At 36.5% G+C, this 21,456-nt stretch overlaps 1 protein-coding gene across 1 annotated transcript; it reads right to left on the reverse strand.

The window, feature by feature from the left end:
* Window positions 1–16,819: 16,819 nt before the first annotated feature.
* Window positions 16,820–17,965, reverse strand: LOC131649681 (uncharacterized). Its single transcript, XM_058919433.1, has 4 exons — window positions 17,716–17,965; window positions 17,338–17,447; window positions 16,929–17,238; window positions 16,820–16,827 (listed from the first exon to the last, which is right to left on the reverse strand). Exons 1-4 carry the CDS (start codon window positions 17,963–17,965, stop codon window positions 16,820–16,822), a joined length of 678 nt encoding a protein of 225 aa, XP_058775416.1.
* Window positions 17,966–21,456: the final 3,491 nt, after the last annotated feature.

Here is a 21,456-nt window from a genome sequence, read left to right on the forward strand (position 1 = left end):
TCTAACGTGTTGGATAATTACTAGTATGACATGAGAGGAGTCGGGTAGTTGAAATTCAATGGTATAAGAATGTTATTATCGAGCTCTTGAAGGAAGCAGTTGGTGAAAAGTGTAAGTGTTATTTCATCGCTCAGATGGAAAAGTGTGTCTAAGGTTGGTACGTTCGGTAGATGGAATGCTTCCTGCAGTGTTGATCGGGGGTGGTCATACCATGGTTGTGTAATTATATTACTCATTTATTGGGCGTATTGTATGAGTCGCACCTTGACGCTCCATTGTCGTTAACCTTTGGAGATATAGCGAGTGGCATACCTTGGGATGGTCAAATGCGGAGTAAGAGCTGAGATTGAATGCATGAGGCATGCTTATGTTGATTATGTCAAATGAATTTTTGAGGTTCGACTAAGAAAGTGTTGACTAAGAACGGGAGAGTCAGAGGAAGGACTCTTATCCGAAACTTTTCACTTGGGGTATGTTTTCGAGGACAAAAACTCTTTTAGTGGGGGAGAGTTGTAACACCCCATAATTTCAGTTTATCAATTGATTTGGATTTAAATTAAATAATTGAAATTTTAGTATTTTATTTGAATTTAATTGGAGAATGATGGAATAAGAGCTATTGGGCTTGTGGTGTGATGTTAGTAAAAGAGGGGTGTTAATTGGTTAGGCCTTTTACTAAGTTATATTCATTTTTATTTTATTTTCATAAAATAAGAAAAGAACCAATTGGGGAGAAAAAGGAAGAACACGTGAAAGAGGAATAGAGACAGAATTGGGAGAAGCATTCATCGTGAGAAGAGAAGAGGAGCAAGGATGAGGAAAACCCCAAAGCTCAAAGAGAATCAAGAACCTAATTCCAGGTAAGGGGTGATTACTCTAATTATATAGTATTATAATTTTGATGATGTTAGGATTGAATTAAGGGATTAGAATCTCTATTTGGGATGTTAGGTTTTGTGAAATACCAACACTGACATGTATGATTTGATGAATTGACTGCAATTGATGATGTAGTATTGTTACATGATGTTATGGTATGTGGTTTGTGCATTAGAATCATGTATTTGGAGGATTTTGATGTTATTGATGATCAATTTCGTAATGATATAAGTTGGTATGTGTTTGGGATGCATAAAAGCCTTAAAAATCATGTTTTTCAGCTACTGGGTCCGTGGGAACCGGTTCCCATGTGGGAGGAACCGGGTTCCAGTGTTTTTAAACGTTAAAAATGACATTGTTGGGTCCAGGAACCGGTTCCCATGTGGGACGAACCGGGTTCCAGTACAAATTCCAGCAGCACGTTTTGAAAACTGTTCTAACTTTAAAAGCTTCTAATTTTCAAACCGTAAGTCCGTTTTTTATGCCGTTTTGGACGTTGTTCCTTAAATTGAATGCTTTACCATATGAAATAAAGAAAACAATAATAACTTGACTTTATTTTGAAAAGTATCGTTTTCTTCAAATGTGGTTTATTCTTGTTTTGCATAGTTGATGAGGTACAATGAATTGTTGTTTGCATAATTGAATATGTGCAATGATGTGTGCTGTTATAATGTGATTTCTTCTGCTTGTTATGCAAATGGATGTTGTTCGTGGTAAATATGGTTATTATGTGTTTTGATGAATGATGATGCAGATGGATGTTATTCATGGTAAATGTTTTATCATGCGTTTTGATGGATGATGATGATTGATTTGTTTTGAATGATGCTTATACATGTACATACTTGTTGTGACGTTGTTGGTAAGATGTGATAAAGCGATGTTAAGCATCGGGTTGATGATGATATAAGTATGTGACATGTGTGCATTCATTCATAAATCATTTGCATTGGAAGGCTAATTCCCATTGTGCGGAGATTAGCAGGCAATCATCGTGTGCCCATGTGGGGTGTGAGCGATGAGGCAGTAGTCGTGTGCCCATGTGGGGTGTGAGCGACTAAAGGGCAGTATCAAAGAGAGAAGTCCTGTGAATGTGATTCACGAATTTTGGTACCACATGCATAAGAGTCTGCATGGTCTTTGTATAAATTGTGACATGTCAGGATGAAATCCGGTGTTATGATTGTGTGGTGCTATTGATGCATACTTTTGAATTGTGCTTGTGATTGGTATGAATTGATAAATCTGAATATGCTATGTAGGGTGGATAATTGCTTTTGAAATTCTATATCTGATAATTTATAATGCTATTTAATTATGATGTAGTCTCACACTTACTTTGATGATTTCAGATTGAAGTAGCGGTTTAAGCGATCGGTGAGGATGACTCGTAGAGTTTATCCGGTTATGTGGAGTCGTGCCGGTCATGCTCTGATCTTGTAACACTGGGGGTCGATAGTCTTAGAGTTACTTGATATACATCGTTGTCATTATTGGTTATGGATTATGTATTGTTGATTTATTTAGATATGTTTCTTAACATTGTTAAAATGAGTTTCCGCTGTGCTGAACATATGTTTTGATATTTTTGGATTATTCCTAATAAAGCATGACAAATGACTTGGAGTTTTATTTATTTTATTAATTGTAACATCCTTGTTGTATAATTACTCTGATCTTTATTATTGTATTTTCCGCGGGGGTTTTTAGAAGGGTGTTACAGTAATTGGCGATGGGGGCTGAAGCCCTGGGTACCACATACATTTGCATAGTTGTGTCGCATTTTGAGTCGTTGTGAAGTTAATGTTGTTATGAGTTACTGTTTATATAAGTTGTGTTGGTTCGAGTTGCGAAATATTTATTGTAATTATTGTGATAATTGTTGTTGCTGATGGTTGTTATAACTGTTGTTACAAAATGTTGCTAAAGTTGTTTTTATAACTACTGTTGCTAGTTGTTATTATAATTGTTGTCTAGAAGTGGTGATGATTCCTGTCTAATATATTAATTATCATACTTTTGTTTATATTTTTCGATATCTCACCCCTTCTGAATGATATTTCCCTACCATGGGAAATGGACAGGTACTCAAGATAGCGGTGGGAATTTGAAGTAATTTTATGAAGTCTTTAGTTGTTATTCGAGTTGGTGTCTTGCTCTGATACGTAGCACTCGGGGGGATAAAACGATTATTCTTATTATTGTTTTAATTGCTGAATTTTTATTTGGTTTTGGTTTAATTTGTAACTTGAAGTTACCGTACAAGGATGCTACGATGTTATTCGAATATTCATGAAGTTTGTTGATTCCGCTGCGAGTTAATTATTGAATTCAAACAAAGTGATTTTTAGTAATGAATTGATTTTTGTTTTAAATTTCTATGCTATGTATCTATATGAAGTGAAGTAAGCCGTAAATGTTTTTGAGATGACGAATATGCGATACCTCAATTGAACTTGTTTGAGATTTATACTCTGATTTTCCGTAAAATTTATCGGATAGATTTGGGGTGTTACATTAGTGGTATCAGAGCAGGTCGGTCCGTCCGACTAGTGTTGTCTAATGTTTTTTATTCCTCAGTACGCGATAAGTGTGTGAAACACTGTCACTACGTGTTGCTTCTCTAATCGTTTGTTGCAGGAGTTAGTTTGAAGCCAAGTGGGGGAGAAGCTGTGTTTCTCGGATATGTTTCAGTTGTAGGATGTTGGTATGCTGTTGGTGGTGACGGTGCAAGTCTTATCGAAGTTTGGTGTTTCCCGAATCATAAGGTAACAAGGATGATTGGTATAAGATGTAATTTAAAAAGTTGTTATGTTCAGCATTGTTGAGGGATTATGAGGTTGTTGTTTAAGTAGCCTTGCGTAAGATGTTGACATATGAGTAATGATTAAGAGATGGATGTTGTATCGATGAGATTGTCAAGACAATGGTGTGAACATGTATGGTCAAGTATAAGCGAGTGATAGTTGTTATTACTTTGTAAGTTGATGTCGCAAGCTATTGTTGGAATAGTTAACAAGTTAGTAACGGTTATGTTAAAGAAGTACCAGAATGGTCGACATATGTGTAGTTGATTTTAGATGTGTTAATTGGTTGTCATGTCGGAAGGTTGGGCGTGGAAGTGAAGTTAATGATGGTTGTATTGGATAAATTTTCGAGGACGAAAATATCCTAAGTGGGGGAGTTGTAACGCCCCGAATTTAATTAATAATTTAATTAAATTATTAATGGAATTAATTATTGGAAATCGTCGAAGTTGAGATTTATCGGTATTATCCTTATAAAATTAATTGGCTTATTTCTATGAAGTATTATTTAATTGGTGGATTGACGAAGTTGTAGAAAAATAATATTGGAATAATATGTTGCTTGGACGGTTAAATTGATAGTCGAGTATTTAGTTGGCTTAATCGGATAAATAATATTAGAAATGATATTATTATTTTGGAAATCATTTAATTAATTCGGTTGGACTTAGTAGTGGTGTGATAACTAACAAATTTGGAGGTGTGTTTAGTTGGCCCAATAAGGACATAAGACTAGTAGAATATTTGATTTGGTAATAGAATTGGTTTTATTATAATAAATTAAGAGGAAGGAAGTATCAGTACGTGAAGAATTGGAAGAGGAGGAAAAACAAGGGTTTAGAGACTTAGCCGTCGGAAGAGGAATCGTAGACCGGAAAGCCAAATCGGAATTCGACCAGAAATTATAGACAGACCGTCAATCCAAGGTAAGGGTGGGGTTCAAGTTATATAACCGGGAATATGATTATTAGTATGTAGGATTGGGATTGTATAAATTAATGGCATGGAATTTTTTGTTGACTCTGTGATATTTGATTGGGTGAAAATTGGTTATGTCAATAAATTTGTATTGAAAATTTGGCTATATTGATATTGGTATAGTTGTAATATTGCTATAATTATATGTTGGTCTGGGTTTGAGAAACTGTGAATCCAAGAAATTCTGAAAATTTTAAAAAAACCGCTGAAGCGTGCTTGGAGAAATCACATTGTGCCAGGGGCACAGGTGTTGTGTCGAACGTCACTATTGGTGGAAGGGTGGTGCCAAGGGGCACACTTATTGTGTTTAATTGTTTTTTTGTTTCGTTTGGTTGTTAATTTCATCACTTTACAGGTTCATGTACATTATATATATAATTATTCTTTTGGTATGAGTAATTATAATAATAAGTATAATAATAATAACAATAGTTAGTATATTAATAATATATTAATTAGTAGTTTTAGCTTATTCAATTAATATATATATATATATATATATATATATATATATATATATATATATATATATATATATATATATATATATATATATATATATATATATATATATATATATATATATATATATGCCTACTAGAATGGTAATAAAATGATAGAGATATTTTAGTGGCAGTAAAATAATAGAGTTGATACTAAATAGCCGAATTAGTAAATTTAAGCGGTATAGTTAGTTAACCGAAATTAATTGAAAATTGTCGGAGTCGGTCGTGTATATTGGTAGGTATTTTTGGTTGGTTTGTTTTGTTATGATTTTGTCGAATAAATTAATTTGCAGGTTCGTTTGGATTGTTCCGGGTTATGGAAATGTATTGTGGATGCGTTGTTAATGAACACGTTGTTTTGAATACTTGTTGTTGATTTTGTTGTTGCCAAATATATTGTTGTTGTTTTATGCAAAGTTGTAGGATGTTTCAGTGACGAGGAATACCTCTAGTTATTGGTATAGCAACGATGTAGGCTTATGCCTTTTGTGACGATGATGTTGTTGTTGTATGTGTCTGTTGCATTCATATACATATGAATTTTTGGCGATGGCCTGGATTGGCAAGTTAGTGACGAAGGCTTATGCCTTGATGCCTCGGTTTAACTGGTAATTGGCGATGGGGGCTGAAGCCCTGGGTACCACATACATTTGCATAGTTGTGTCGCATTTTGAGTCGTTGTGAAGTTAATGTTGTTATGAGTTGTTGTTGATATAAGTTGTGTTGGTTCGAGTTGCGAAATATTTATTGTAATTATTGTGATAATTGTTGTTGTTGATGGTAGTTATAATTGTTGTTACAAATTGTTGCTAAAGTTGTTGTTATAACTGTTGTTGCTAGTTGTTATTATAACTGTTGTCTTGAAGTGGTGATGATTGTATGATTCCTATCTAATATATTAATTATCATACTTTTGTTTATATTTTTCGATATCTCACCCCTTCTAAATGATGTTTCTCTACCATGGGAAATGGACATGTACTCAAGATAGCGGTGGGAGTTTGAAGTGATTTTATGAAGTCTTTAGTTGCTGTTATTCGAGTTGGTGTCTTGCTCTGATACGTAGCACTCGGGTGGATAAAATGATTATTCTTATTATTGTTTTAACTGCTGAATTTTTATTTGGTTTTGGTTTAATTTGTAACTTGAAGTTACCGTACAAGGATGCTACGACGTTATTCGAATATTCATGAAGTTATTTGATTCCGCTGCGAGTTAATTATTGAATTCAAACAAAGTGATTTTTAGTAATGAATTGATTTTTGTTTTTAGTTCTTGTGCTATGTATCTATATGAAGGCAATTAAGCCGTAAATGTTTTTGAGATGACGAATATGTGATACCTCAATTGAACTTGTTTGAGATGTATACTCTAATTTTCCGTAAAATTTATCGGGTATATTTGGGGTGTTACACTAGACATCTTTACCTTTGATGTGCCTTCATAGGCTTTTTTGAGGATTTACCAAGCATCCTTGGCCACCATACATGTGTTGATCAACCTGAAAACATTCTTGTCAGCTCCATTGAATTGAGCATTTAAAGCCTTGGAGTTCCCAAGAGCAGATTTGTCATCCTTATCAGACCAATCTTTTTCAGGGTTTAAGGACACATTCTCTTCTTTGTATACAATATGTTCCCATCCTTTTAAAACAACCTACCAAACTTTGATGTCCATAAATGTCAAAAAAAAATTATTCTAACTTTCCACCAGTCATAATTAGAGCCATCCAATAGAGGTGGTATGTTGTTGTATCCTCATTCTTTAACCATAGTACGAGAAAATATTTTCCCTAGAGCTCACCCAATAAACAGAACAGGGTGCCTGCTCTGATGCCAATTGAAATTCCGAGACTTACAATAGATGTCAAGATAGATGTCCTAAAAACATAAAAAGTGAAGACATATGTTATAACATCTGCTGACTTACAGCACAATTATCAAATTGAAAAACTTAATGCAGAAAGATAAAGAATACACAGAAATTATTAACCCAGTTCAGTGCAACAACACCTAATATGGGGGCTACCAAGCCAAGAAGGAAATCCACTATTAGAGGTATTAGTTCAATAACAGTCACACACCTTATGACCAAGGGAACCCAAAAAAAATATTACACTTTCCAATAAAAATACTTAATTAAGCACCCTAACTAAGAGCAATACTTGATCTTGCTTAAAGGCTTTCATCAAGAACAATACTCAACTCTCTTGCTTAAAAGCTTCAAGAGTGATAACACACATCCACCTCAATATATCAGAAGATACATGATTGACTTAAAATAAAAGAACACATGAAAACCTGAGAGACTCCCTAAACAACAACCCTTATTGCACCCACAGTTTCCCTTATGTGATTGCTTGCAAAACTAGGTTTCCCAAGTTCCTTTTTATAGACTCTTGCAATATGGGCTTGGACTTTAAAATAAATCCATTCTTCTCCTTTCTAAAATAGCTGCAAGATCTTTTCTCAAATTATGAATAAATCAAATCAAATTAAATCTTAGTTTTCTAAAAGAAATCTCAAAATTTCTTTTTCTAAAAATAGAGACTAATATGTATTTGTCCTAAACAATTCTTGATTGTCTGCGCCTGTAATGTATATATGAATATTCCATATTCTCATTTTTTTCAATTAAATCTTTCAAGGATAAAAAATCACTCTGACTATCAGGATGTTGTAGTTTAGGATGTCACAACATTTGGCAGAATATCTATCAAAACACATAACAGTTGAACCTGTTATGACAGTAGGACCAGATGTTACAACATCAGATAAGAACCTTGTTTTAGCAAAATTATGCCAATTACAAAAATCGTGGAACTAAGCTAAATATTTATCCATCAAAGATTGGAGGTTTAGCATTGTAGTGTTCTCTTTCATTGATAACTAGTGCAGGTGGTGGTGGATCAACCATAGTATTTTTTAAACTCGTCAGGATCTTTATCTAACACAATTAAGTGTGAAAAACCAGAACCGGAGCTCTGATGCCAATTGAAGGTACGAGAAACATAAGAAATGGGGGTTTGAATTTGGTTTCACCAAATATAATATTTTTCATAACTCAAAACACAAGGTTAACAAGTGAATAAAAATAAATGACACGGTTATTTTTATCCTGGTTCACTGTTAACGAAGTTACTCCAGTTCTTCCGCCAAGATGATTTCACCTTATCAACAAGGACTTAATCCACTATAATACAACGATTACAGAAAACCACAATAAGCTAATGATCAAACCTACTGACAACCCCCAACAAGTTCAGGTGATCCTTATCGTGAAACCACTATGACCATAGTCAAAGTCTTCTTGAGAATTATAACTAATACTTAGTCCCCCAAGGCATCTATCAACCAACATTTATTGCAAGTGGGTATATAAAGATGCTTCTAATAAGTATATTACACAATGTTTAAGTACAAAAACATAAAAGTATTGAAAGCAAGATATGAACAAAAGCTCCTTGCAAAAATACAAAACTATACAAATATTTTCTCAAAAGAGTTTTTGCAGTACTTTGGTGTAGTTTTGTATAACTGATTCGTTGATTTCAAATTCTTCCAATGGCTTCCTTTATAGAGAAGGATAGATCCATTGGAGGAATAGGGAATACAAAGTACAACTGCAAAGTCTCCAACAGTCACGGTGCGAATGGTAGATAACCACTACATATTAGATTGTCCTTACGCCACCCTATAAGAGTAGAGGTCACAGTTTACATTAGTAATTTTATGCTCACCATCAGACGCAAGCTATTATTGATCTTCTAAGTCTTCAGAGGCTTCTGATTGTATGTTGATTGAAGCATGTTGTAGATGATCAAAACTTGAGTCTTCATAACCTAAGTATTTGAGTCTTCAGAACATGTTCAGCAGAACCTTGTCTTCAGAGTCTTTAGCACTTGGTCTTTAGAAGAGATGTCTTCAGATCTTTAGAACTTGTTCAGCAGAACCTCGTCTTCAGCACCTTTAGAACATGGGACACATAAGAAAACCTTTAGAATGCCTTCAAAGCTTCCTTATAAAGTCACGATTAGAAGCTCTTGTACTAACTTTCCTTAGAACCGTTCCAAAAGTAGAATTCCATAATATTGACTTTCATTGTGACACAACACTAGTATTCTTCTAGAGTGTTGAGTTCAGAACCTGATGACGTCACAAGACTTCTTACCAAAGTCAGAACCTGCAAGGCAAAAGCCACACACTAGAAAAAAACCGTTAATTTATACAATTGTTATTTAAGATAACATGTAAAGTTATCATCAAAGCTTAAGGCTAGATGCAGAATGAATCTTGTTTTTAAAAAACCTCCTCAAGAAGTTAATTTTTCCCAACAAATCCTGTAACTCCTTATTTGTCGATGACGCTTTCACCTCCATTATTGCCTTGGTCTTATTTTGGTTGATTTCGACCCCCTTTTATAAACCACAAAGCCTAGAATATCCCCTGCCTCCACACAAAAAGCACACTTAAGAGGATTCATTTTCAATACATTTTTTCTCATCCTTTCGAATGATTGTCGAAGATGCTATGTGTGAATTTTTCCTGATACAGACTTAACAACAATGTCATCAATATAAATCTGCATAAAACTCTCAATAAAGTCATGGAAAATTGAATTTATTTCTCTTTGATAAGTTGCCCCAACATTTTTTAAACCAAAAGGAATAACCACGCACCCATAGGTGCCTTAGGCTCTTGGGCATCAAAATGCTGTTTTAGGGACATCTTCGTCAGCAATGAAGAGTTGATTGTAGCCAGAGTAATCATCTAGCATACTAAGATACTCAAAGCCAACGGGTGCATCGACAAGCATTTTTGCCACTAGCATTGGATATTCATCCTTTGGGGTTGCTGCAATTAGGTCTTTCAAATCAATGCAAACACTCAAAGTTCTATTTTTTTTAATAACTGGAACTATATTAGCAATTCATTCGACATACCTCGTTGTGCGGATGAACTTGCATTTGAGAAGCCTCTCGATCTCTTCTTTTATCTTTAACATGACCTCTGTTGCAAAGCGTTTTGGAGTTTTCTTCATTGGCTTCTTCCCATGCTTTATAGGAACATTTAGTTCCATTAGATCCCTGCTTAAAACAGGAATCTCATTGTATTCCCCTACAAATCAATCTTTGTACTCCTTTCACCAGTTGGATTACTTCGACTTTGAGTTCTGGGCTGAGGTTGGCGCTGATATATGTCGGACTTTTGTTTGATCCATCTCCAAAGTCGATTTCCTCTAGAGGATCCCACGCCAACACTTTGATGTTTTGTGCTGTGGGATCCTTTTCAAAACTCAAAGGCTCGTCATTATAGATGGAGTTGAGCCTCTAGCTTATCATCTCGCCTTGTCTCTTATTAGGGAGCTCCAGTTTAAAATCTTTCCCAGGCCCCTCAAGATGAATTTCCTGTTCTCTGGCTTCGACAACCATGTACTTAACTTCGACCTCCAAACCTGCTTTTAGTTTGTTTTCGGCCATATAAGCTGAAATCCTTTACAGAGTCTTTGACTCAGACATAGTCACCTTCCTTATCATCCCAACCTAAAGGTTGGAGTCCCGACACCCCTTCTACTTTGTCTTCCTCTCCCACTATCTCTCCGTCCCATTGGAAATCATGGGATGGGTGGAGGTTTAGGAAGTAAAGTGCCTTGTTGAAGGCATATACTAGAATCCAATCGGGTTGCAGGGTGCCATGTTTCCTAGATTCCTATAAAAATGGCGTCTGTCTATCTGGTTAACTTCCGCATGTAATAAATTTGGTCATCTTTGACATTCTCAACGATGTTATCCTCCCTCTGGTGGAGCGAATAAGGTACTACCCTTATTCCGTGAATCCATTCACAGCTCAAAAGTAAGTTGTAGTTGGCCCTTGAAGCTATGACCATGAACATGGTTGGCCTAGTGATAGAACCAAAAGTCATGTCTTCTTGGATCACCCCTAGGTTGTGACCAATAATATCTTCGTAGTTCGACAAGACCATGTTGTGGGGCTTAAGGTCAGTGTTAAACATTCCTATTCTCTTCAACATAAACCGCAACATCAAATTTATTGTCGCTCCCCCATCCACCTGAATTTTATTTACTCCGATGTTTTCCACTTTTCCCCTGATGAACAAGGGTTTCAAATGGTTCTTCATACCTTCGTCCGGTCGTTCAAAGAAGGAATATTGCTCCTCCACACAGCTGTTATTCAGTATGTAGTAACATATTGACCTATGCTTGGCCATTTCTGCCTCATCTGCTTCCTCGGTCTCTTCGACCTCGGTTCTTAATCATATTCAATGGGTAAAATAGATACTACATTACAATTTATACCTAAAGATGACCCAAAACCTGATTCCAAGCCGTCTATAAGGATATCATCTTTTGGAAGATGCTCTAGCACCTTCTCTTTAGGCTTCTTACCTTTTCGAGAGAACAAATTCCTCCCCACTTGTTTCTTCTCTTCAACCTCTTTTAATTGGGGTTGATTCGTGATGGATTTGGCTATTCCATTATCGACTTCTTCCTTTTCTGCCTGCTTCCTCCTCTGGTATCTCGTCCATTGGGATCGAAACACCGGGTTTTTTCCTTTGTAATTACTCGACTTGTAAACATGTTATTTGGTCACCTGAAATTCCTTCTTGTAAGCCACGAAGGTACCTCTGCCAATGTCGAAGCTCTTCCACTTTTGTTGAGCCTAATCTTTCCTCTCTACATGCCTCACCCACTTATCTCTAGGTGCATTAGCGATAGGCTTGAAGGAAGCATGTTTGTTTGGGCGGAGACTTTGGCCTCCTTGTTGCTGCTTCCAAGTGACTCCCCTCTTGTCGAAGACGTAAGGATTCTTAGTGTCCCTCCAGTTGCACCTTCGATTGGTGATCTGAATCCTCTTAATGTTTTATGCAGTCTTTCTATCATAGACACTACCACACCTTGAGCATATCATTATTTTTGTTTTTTCTTCTGGAATATGTGTAAGAACTCCACCAAGTTTTCATCCTCCTTAGGATAAGCAATTTGCAACTGGTATTCCTTTTGTTGATTCGACTCTTCACCTTCCTCGCTTAAAGAGACCATATTGGGATCAATGATCCTGAATTTCTGTAGTCAAACCCTGAGGCCCTCAGTGGCCTCAACCATGCTGACTTTAGTAGGCTTAGTATAGTGAGCATCTGCTAGTTATAAAGGATTGGAGTCGATCTTCATTTGAGATTTTTTCCTTCTCGCCAAATTTTAGTCTTCCGTCCTTGATGGCGTTTTGAAAAGATCCCTGAAAGGAAAACATTGTGAGGTCTTTTCGCCAATAAATTATGATATTTACAAAACCCTATTTTCTTTTGTTGTTCTAACGGTGTTATTTTAGCACCAGGTGGCACTATCATTTGACCGTCTTTGACTAGTAAGTCAAAGATCTCATCCACTTTGTTACGTCAAAGGTGTATGTTCTCTTAGGGAACTTATCACTTTTCTGGTTGGACGAGATTCTTTGCATTCGAAGGTGCACGCATTTTGTAAGAGTAAGGAGGCCCTTGTTTCAATTCCGCCAAATCAATTCCGCCTTCATCGAAACCTATGGGATCACTAAATACTTCTTATTCATCTCGTCCATTTCGATGTAGGCTACACTTTCTCTCATATTGTTTTTACTTGCTCCAACCTTTTTCAACTTTCAACCGTTCTACTTATCGAACTCTGTCTTCTAGTTAGGACATGTCTCTTAGGTTTTGGGTGTCTATAGTCTAAACCGCCCGCTGCCATTTCGATTAGCTCATGTTCAAGAACTTGTGTGAACCATCTTGCCTTTAATAAACGAAAACTATTGAGATAATCATCTATTGGCTCACTAAACTTGCGCTTAATGCTAGCCAATTCTTTAAGACTAATTTTCGATTGCCCCGTGTAGAATTGTTCATGGAACAATCTTTCTGAGCGATTCAAATCATAGATGGAATTTGCTAGGAGTGTGGTGAACCACGTGAAAGCATTATCAGTTAGGCTACTAGGGAATATATTATTCTTAAGTTTTCATTGTTTGCAATATCTCGAGCCTTAGTTAGATACCTAACTATATGTTCGAAAATTGATTCACCGGTGTCACCAGAGAATTTTGTAAACTTTGGGACTTTCCATCCCTTAGGAAGTTCAACCTGCAAAACATATTCAGACAAAGGGGATATATAATTTGGTATCCGAAGGCCTATATTTACCCCATATTGTGCCATAATGCTTTCAACCATGGCTGCCAAGTTATTTTCTCATGCGACACCAACATTTCTAACACGATGAATGACTTTGTCAGCATCTTGGTTTCAATTGACCATAACTACCCTTGAGGCTTCTCTCTCCCTAGGCACTTGTGGTTCGACCCTATGGGGTTCACCGTGTTGACCCTGATCTACTTTTACCACATTGGGTACAAATTGTTGGGTCTGATTAATTATTGGATCCTCTTCTAGGGTGTCTCCTTGGTTTTTTACCATCCATTCTCGACGGGATTGTCAAATTGGCGCTTGGGGAGCGCCAATGAAATCTACAATTCGCGTCATTGAGCTGCCAATTACTGATTAGTTTGGGTGGTATTTTGTATCAAAGGGTTGAAATTTGTACACATGTGTTGGGTAAGCATGTTAACCATTTCATGGTTACTTTCATCCATTTGCTGCCTCAAAACTACCGAAGAATGATTTGTAAACGAGGGAAGTTGGGCAAAGAATCCTGCCCCTGGGGGTTGGATATTTAGACCCAAGTTATTTACTTCCAAACCCGATCCTTTTAATGGAGAAAACATTCTCTCCTTTGGTTAATCAAATGTTGATACATTATTGTTTAATTTTGTCATCATGGAAGTTGGCATGCCATATGGTTGTTCGTGACTATTCAATGGAATTGTGAATCCAGTCACATAAGGCGGCCTAACATTATTATTTCCCACTGGTCTTGAAGTCACCGGTTGAACCTACATTTGAATGGGGAATAATATTCGTCCACTTTATGCATTCGACGATATTGTCTTCGTATTCACTGTGGAGGGTATTGCTTCGGACACAGTCGCTACGGTCGCATTTTCCCCTGTCGAAAGGGGAAGTTGTTCTACATTGTTAGTTGGTGGATTGACCATCCTTCTAACGTATTTCCTTCTAGGTATGGGTTTGTTATTTTTGGATACTATACCACTCCTCAATATCATACAACAAAGTCTGAGAGGAAGTTAATTTGTAGAACTACCAAACTAAACATAAAAATTTAAAATTTCGCACCGGACACAAAGAGTCCCACTGGGCGTGCCAATTTGTTTACCCTTGATATTGGTAAACAAGCGCTAGTCCTCCAAATTTGATATTTCGGTTACTCGCAGGATCGACTAGATTGATCCTAGGACATATGTGTACAGTGTTTATGTATTTATTTAGGTTTTCTAGACGCTAAATGTAAAGACAATCTTAAAGATAAAAATGTATGACTCTAAAAGGCTTGTTTGTAAAGGTAAATGGCGAAGGAAGATAAATTGAAAAGAAAATTGCTTTAAATGTAAATAAAATTGCTTTAGTGGTCTTTTACTCTGAAGATGGCACGTTTCCTTATGCATGTGCTTCGTCTCTTGCAAACCTCCACGCGTCCTTCTCAAGGAATTGATAAGGTCAAAATATCGTTATTGGCCTATTTCGAAATCCTCTCTGTCGAACTCCAAGTCCGATTTACTTAAAATATTTCTAAATCCCAGATAGAACATAAGCTTATCAGCGTGACTAGCTCTTTGCCAAATATCTTGTCGAAAATGTTTTCAGGCTTCATCGAAGTCCGTCTTTCCTCACAAAAATAAATCCTTTATCTCCTGAATGTCTTTCCTTTAATGAGCATTGAATTTGCATATAACAAGAACATGAGGTCATTAAACCTTATACTCTTCAGCATAATCGTATAGCTGAGAGGAGAAATCGAGGTATGTTGAACATGGTCAAAAGTATGTTGAAATTAAGGAAAACTGACCAAAGCTATTTGTAACACTCTAATTTACCACAGCAAATAATAATAAAATCATAGTGCAAAATTTCATTAAAAGTATTCGTCAAAAAACTAGAATGTCACATTCTTCAAAAACATAAACATTTGGTCGCAAATATTAATAGATACATAACACATTTAGGTCGGATGAACCGATCAAAACAACACAGTATTCAAAACATCTTTTATTACGCAGCAAAAAATATTCATAATTCAATTAAAAACCAACATGACAACTTAATTCAACAAATGCAAATCACCAACTTAACAAAATCATCATCATCATCATCTATCAACAAGTAACATACAAGTATACAACAACAAACAACTCATCATCATATCATTGGTTATAAAATGCAATGAGACCAACACCGACTAAAATGCATATGATACCAACATGGCATAAGCACTCAACATAATGCCAATAAATAGAGGCAACAACAAGGCATAAGCCTTCAACGATTCACTAATCCATGCCAACAACAGAGCTTAAGCCCTCAACAATGCAATGTGTGTGACACCGACATGCAACGATACAGTTATGCAACCACAAGGCATAAGCCTTCTACAAACACCAATATAGGCCATCACCTTATCGTCATCATACAGCCACATCATACAATTTCAAATAACAATCAACAAACAAGGTTACAATGTCTTTCTCAAATAAATATCCATTACAATGCATAACTTAGAAAATTCAAGTATTCGGTTTTCATCAAAACTCGACTCAAAGATCATTCAAAGGATTCCAGTCAATTACAGAAAATTCACTAAAACGCATGAGAAATCACTATTGTCCAAGACCTAATTATGTTTTCAAAAATATAAAGCTTTTTTCCAGGGCTCGCTAAGCGCCCTTAGCTTGCTAAGTAGACTATTGACTATGCAGAAAAATTATGCTACGGCCAGTTACTGCCCAAGCCACTTTTCCACCAAAAATCCATCTTAAACAGTCATGTTTTACGAAAGAGTCATATAATCATGTTCCTCTATTCATATAACATCTATTAGGATCATAAAAACGCAATTCTACGACGTCACTTTCGACACTGAATTTATGGTCAAAACACAAAAGTTTGCGAAAACCAACAACAAGACCAAATTTCATGAATTAGAAGCAATACAACACATATACAACACATGGCAACAGGAAATTGTCATCAAACATACATCAATCATCAACTCTATGAAATTCCCATTCAAAACCTAAGAATATCTACATAGAACCAAAACCCCATTCATATTTACCAATCATCATACCCAACCTTATAGAGTTAGAACCCCATCCTTACCTTGGATTGGTGATTCTCTACTCTTACAATAGATTCCTTGCCCTAGCCTCTTTGTGCCTCTTCTCATATTCTACGATAACTTCTCTTTTCATGTTCTCTAATTTTTCTTCTCAATTCTCTTTTTCTCTCTTATTTTTAATTAACCCCTTACTAACTTCTATCTCACTAATGGGCTTAACAATAACACCCTCACTATTTCTCATACGAACACAACATAGGTCCAACTAATTATATAATAATTTATTCTATTATTATTATAGTTATTTCTCTTCTAATGAAATATCATAACCTCTAATGTCTAACCATAACCTCAGGTTTCAACACTTTTAGACATACATACTCCAGCAACACAAATCCATAAATAAATCACAAATCTATCAAATAATTCAAAAACAATTAATTAAATAATGAAATAAAATTAAACGGGCTTTACAATTCTCCCCCACTTAAAATATTTTCGTCCTCGAAAATTTACTTGATGCAAACATCTCTGGATACGACTCTCGCATCTTACTTTCTAATTCCCACGTCGCATTATCCCCAACAACTCCTCCCCAAACAAGCTTTACTAGAGAAATTTCCTTGCCCCTCATCTTCTTTACTTGACAATCCTCGATCCGTACAGGTACCGTCTCAGCTATAAGATTATCTCTCACTTGCACATCGTCCATCAGAATCACATGAGAGGGATCTAAAATATACTTTCGGAGTTGCGAAACATGAAACACATCATGCAAATTCGAAAGATTAGGTGGCAAAGCCACTCTATATGCAACAGCCCCCACCTTTTTAGAAATTTGCTATGGACCGATAAATCGAGACGTCAACTTCCTCGACTTCAACGCACGACCCACACTTGTCATTAGAGTGACTCTCAAAAATACATGGTCTCTCGCTTGAAATTCAAGATTTTTCCTCCTCTTATCATGGTAACTTTTGGCCTGCTCTGGGAAGATTTCATCTTCTCTCTGATTAGTTTCACCTTTTCGATAGTCTGTCGAACAATTTAATGTCCAAGAACTACACTTTCACTAGATTCATACCAACACAACAGAGTTCTACACCTCTGACCATACAAAGCTTCAAAATGAGCCATTCCAATACTAGAATGGAAACTGTTATTATAAGTGAATTATATTAGTGGAAGGTAAGTATCCCATGAACCTCCCTGCTCAAGAACACAAGCTCTCAGCAAGTCCTCTAATTATTGAATAGTCCTCTCCGTTTGACCATTTGTTTATGGATGATACGCAGAACTCAACCTTTAGAGCCCAAAGCATCATGCAAAGTTTTCCAAAACTTAAAGGTAAAACTCTGATCTCTATCTGAGATAATACTTGACGGAACACCATGAAGCTTTACAATCACACGGATATAAATCTCCGCCAACTTTGGCACAGGAAAACTGATATTAATCGGAGCAAAATGAGCTGATTTCGTCAACCGATTAAAAATCACCCAAATTGTATCACGTCCTTTGGGAGTACTGGGCAGCCCCGTCACAAAATCCATGTATATACTATCCCATTTCCATTCCGGAATGTCTAACGGTTGTATTAATCCTGCAGGTCTTTGATGGTTAACCTATGACTTTTGACAAGTCAAACACGCATACACGAATTATGCTACATCAAGCTTCAACCCAGTCCACAAAAATAATTTCTTCAAATCTTGATACATCTTAGTAGCCCTAGGATGAATACACAAACTGCTTTGGTCTCCTTCTTCAAGAATCGTCTTCTTCATATTGGCATCATCTGGAATACAAATTCTACCACAAAACCTCAGCACATCTTGTGCATCCATTCTAAAGTCACCATCTTTTGATTGATTAACTCTAACCATCATATCTACTAATGTCACCTCCAACTTTTAGGATTCCTTAATTCTAGTTAAGAAATCACTATTAGTTTTCAGCATTCCCAACATAAAACTTTGCGGTGTCCTCTCGCAAACTAAACTCAAGTCTTTGAATTATTCAATTAATTCCAATTCCCTAACCATCATTGTTGACATATGCAATGTCTTCCGACTCAAAGTATAGGCTACAACATTAGCTTTACCCGGATGATAATTCAAGCCAAAGTCGTAGTCTTTTAACAATTCTAACCACCTGTGTTGCATCATACTCAACTTCTTCTGATCAAACAAATATTTCAAACTTGTATGGTCGTTGAACATTTTAAATATAGAACCATAAAGATAATGCCTCCAAATTTTCAACACGAATACTACTGCGGCTAGTTTCAAATCATTCGTAGGATAATTCCTTTCATGAATCCTCAATTGTCTCGACACATAAGCTACTACCTTATCGTTATGCATAAGCACACTAACTAAGCCCAATTTAGAAGCATCACAATACAAAACAAAAGATTCTTCAGGATTAGGTAATATCAATATCGGAGCCATCGTCAACCTCTTCTTCAACTCAGTAAAACTCTCTCCACATTGAACATCCCACACAAACTCTTTACCTTTGCAAGTCAGATGCGTCAATGGAAGTGCTAACTTAGAAAAGCCTTCGATAAATATCCTATAATAACCAGCCAAACCCAAAAATGTTCTAATCTCTGTAACCAATTTTGGAGCTTCCCACTACAACACTGCATCTACTTTGGATGGATCCATAGTAATTCCACTACCTAAAATGACATGACCAAGAAAACAAACCTTCTCTAACAAAAACTCACATTTGGAAAGATTTGCATATAACTTATTCCCTTTCAAAACCTGAAATACTATCCTCAAATGTTTGGCATGGTCTTTTTTCCGACTTAGAATAAATCAGAATATCGTCAATAAATACCACCACAAACCAATCTAAATAAGTATGAAATATGTAGTTCATATATTCCATAAACACACCTGGCACGTTAGTAACACCGAAAGGAATCCCCGAATATTCATAATGCCCGTATTGGGTTATGAAATCTGTTTTCTCAATATCTCCATCTTTCACTCTAATATGGTGATAACACGATCTTAAGTCAATCTGGCTAAACACACATGCACCCACCAATTGATCCATCAAGTCATCTATCCCCAAGGAGATACACTTGGTCTCACGAACTTCTTCTCCAATAAATCCTCTAGTTGCTATTTTAAATCTGCCAACTCAAATGTTCACATCCTGTATGGTGCCGTGGAAACAGGTTTGGTACCAGGAACAAGATAAATAGCAAATTCAACTTCTCTTTCTGGCGGTACATCAGGAAAAACTTCAGGAAATTCATGTACCACCTACAATTCACCTATTGTAGCCTGATTCTCAACAGATAATGACTCTATCAATGACAAAACCAGAGCTTCATCTTGCACCAATTCTCGCAATTGTCAAGCAAATAATATGAACATATTTACATTTCAACCAGTTCTTACCCAAGATCACATCCAATCCAATCAACGACAAACAAACTAAATCAACAGCAAATTCTTTGCCGAAGATCGACAAGGGACACTTCAAACACACTAGAGAAGTAGTCACTGATCCCTTAGCTGGAATATCGACGACCATCTCTCCATTCATATAAGACAACACAAGACCCAACTCTTTTACACTTTTAGCAGCATTAAAACAATGAGTAGCACCAATATCAATAATAGTAATTAAGGGAGTACTATTAATGAAACATGTACCTCAGATCAGTCTGTCTTCGTTAGCTGTCTGAGTTCCTGCTAAAGCAAACACCTTCCCACCAGACGATGCTTTCTTCGGTTTCTGGCACTGAGTACTAATATGTCCTTCTTCGCCACAGTTGAAGCAAATAACCTCTTTGTGCTTACAACCAGCTACTTCGAGCCCGACTTTCCGCAATAGAAACACATCTTTACCTCTCTAGTACATGCATTACTTTTATGACATGGCTTCCCATATTTGAAACATATAATACTAGTAGGAGCGTCTCCCCCAACAGTCTTCTTACCCTCAACAAATTTCTGTTTGCCCTTACCAGTTGGAGCATCATAAGGCTTCCCACGATTTTGTTGGTGCTTACCCCTCTTGTCACTTATAATCTTATAATGAGTATTATTGTCCTACTCATAAATTCTGCAACTATACACCAAATACGGAAAATTACGAATCTTCTGGTATCCAATTGCCTTCTTGATCTCACGGTGTAACCTGTTCTCAAATTTGATACACTTGGAAAACTCAGCAGTAGCCTCGTTATAATGAGGATAGAACTTTTCCAGTTCCACAAACCTAGCAGCATACTCCGTAATTGACAAATTTGCCTGCTTCAGTTCGAGAAATTTGATCTCCTTCTTCCCGCGAACAACCTCAGGATATTACCTCCTCAGAAACTCCCTACAGATCACACCCCAAGTGATAACTTCACCTACAGCCTCCAACCTTTAATGAGTCACTAGCCACCAATCACCAGCTTCAACCGCCGACATATGGGTACCATATCGCACCTTCTATGCTACAAAGTTGTCCATCACTTGGAAAATCCTTTATATCTCCTTGATCCAAGCTAGCGCCCCATAGGGATCATACTTGCCCTTAAAGGTAGAAGGATTATCCCTCTGGAAATTCGCCAAACTACGAGATTCACCATTCGCACCAGCGTTAGGCTGATTCTGCATAGCCTGAGCCATCGCTTCTAAGGCAGCAGCATCGTTCCTTCCAGCCATCTTCTGCTTCACACCATACAACAAACAACGGTTAAAAAGCTAACTAGACAATACTCGATTGTCAGACAACACTACTGACTCGATAACATGGCCGGACGGACCGACCTGCTCTGATACCACTAATGTAACACCCTAATTTACCCCGACAAATAATAATAAAATCAGAGTTCAAAATTTCATTCAAAGTATTCATCACAAAACTAGGATGTCACATTCTTCAAAAACATAAACATTTTCTCACAATTATTAACGAATACTTAACACATTTAAGTCAGATAAACCGATCAAAACAACATAATCTTCAAAATATCTTTTATTACGCAGCGGAAAATATTCATAATTCAATTAAACACTAACATGAC

The sequence above is a fragment of the Vicia villosa genome, linkage group LG2 (assembly GCF_029867415.1).
Source record: "Vicia villosa cultivar HV-30 ecotype Madison, WI linkage group LG2, Vvil1.0, whole genome shotgun sequence".
Taxonomy (NCBI): Eukaryota; Viridiplantae; Streptophyta; class Magnoliopsida; order Fabales; family Fabaceae; genus Vicia; species Vicia villosa.

Excerpts from the sequence above, each read along its gene's own strand:
- LOC131649681 (XM_058919433.1), bottom strand. The coding sequence starts at position 17,965 with ATGGATTTTGTGACGGGGCTGCCCAGTACTCCCAAAGGACGTGATACA. Across the intron at positions 17,448-17,715 it reads TGATGCTTTGGGCTCTAAAG|ACTATCGAAAAGGTGAAACT; the intron begins GTTGAGTTCTGC and ends ATTGTTCGACAG. Across the intron at positions 17,239-17,337 it reads AATTTCAAGCGAGAGACCAT|GTGGGGGCTGTTGCATATAG; the intron begins GTATTTTTGAGA and ends ATTTCTAAAAAG.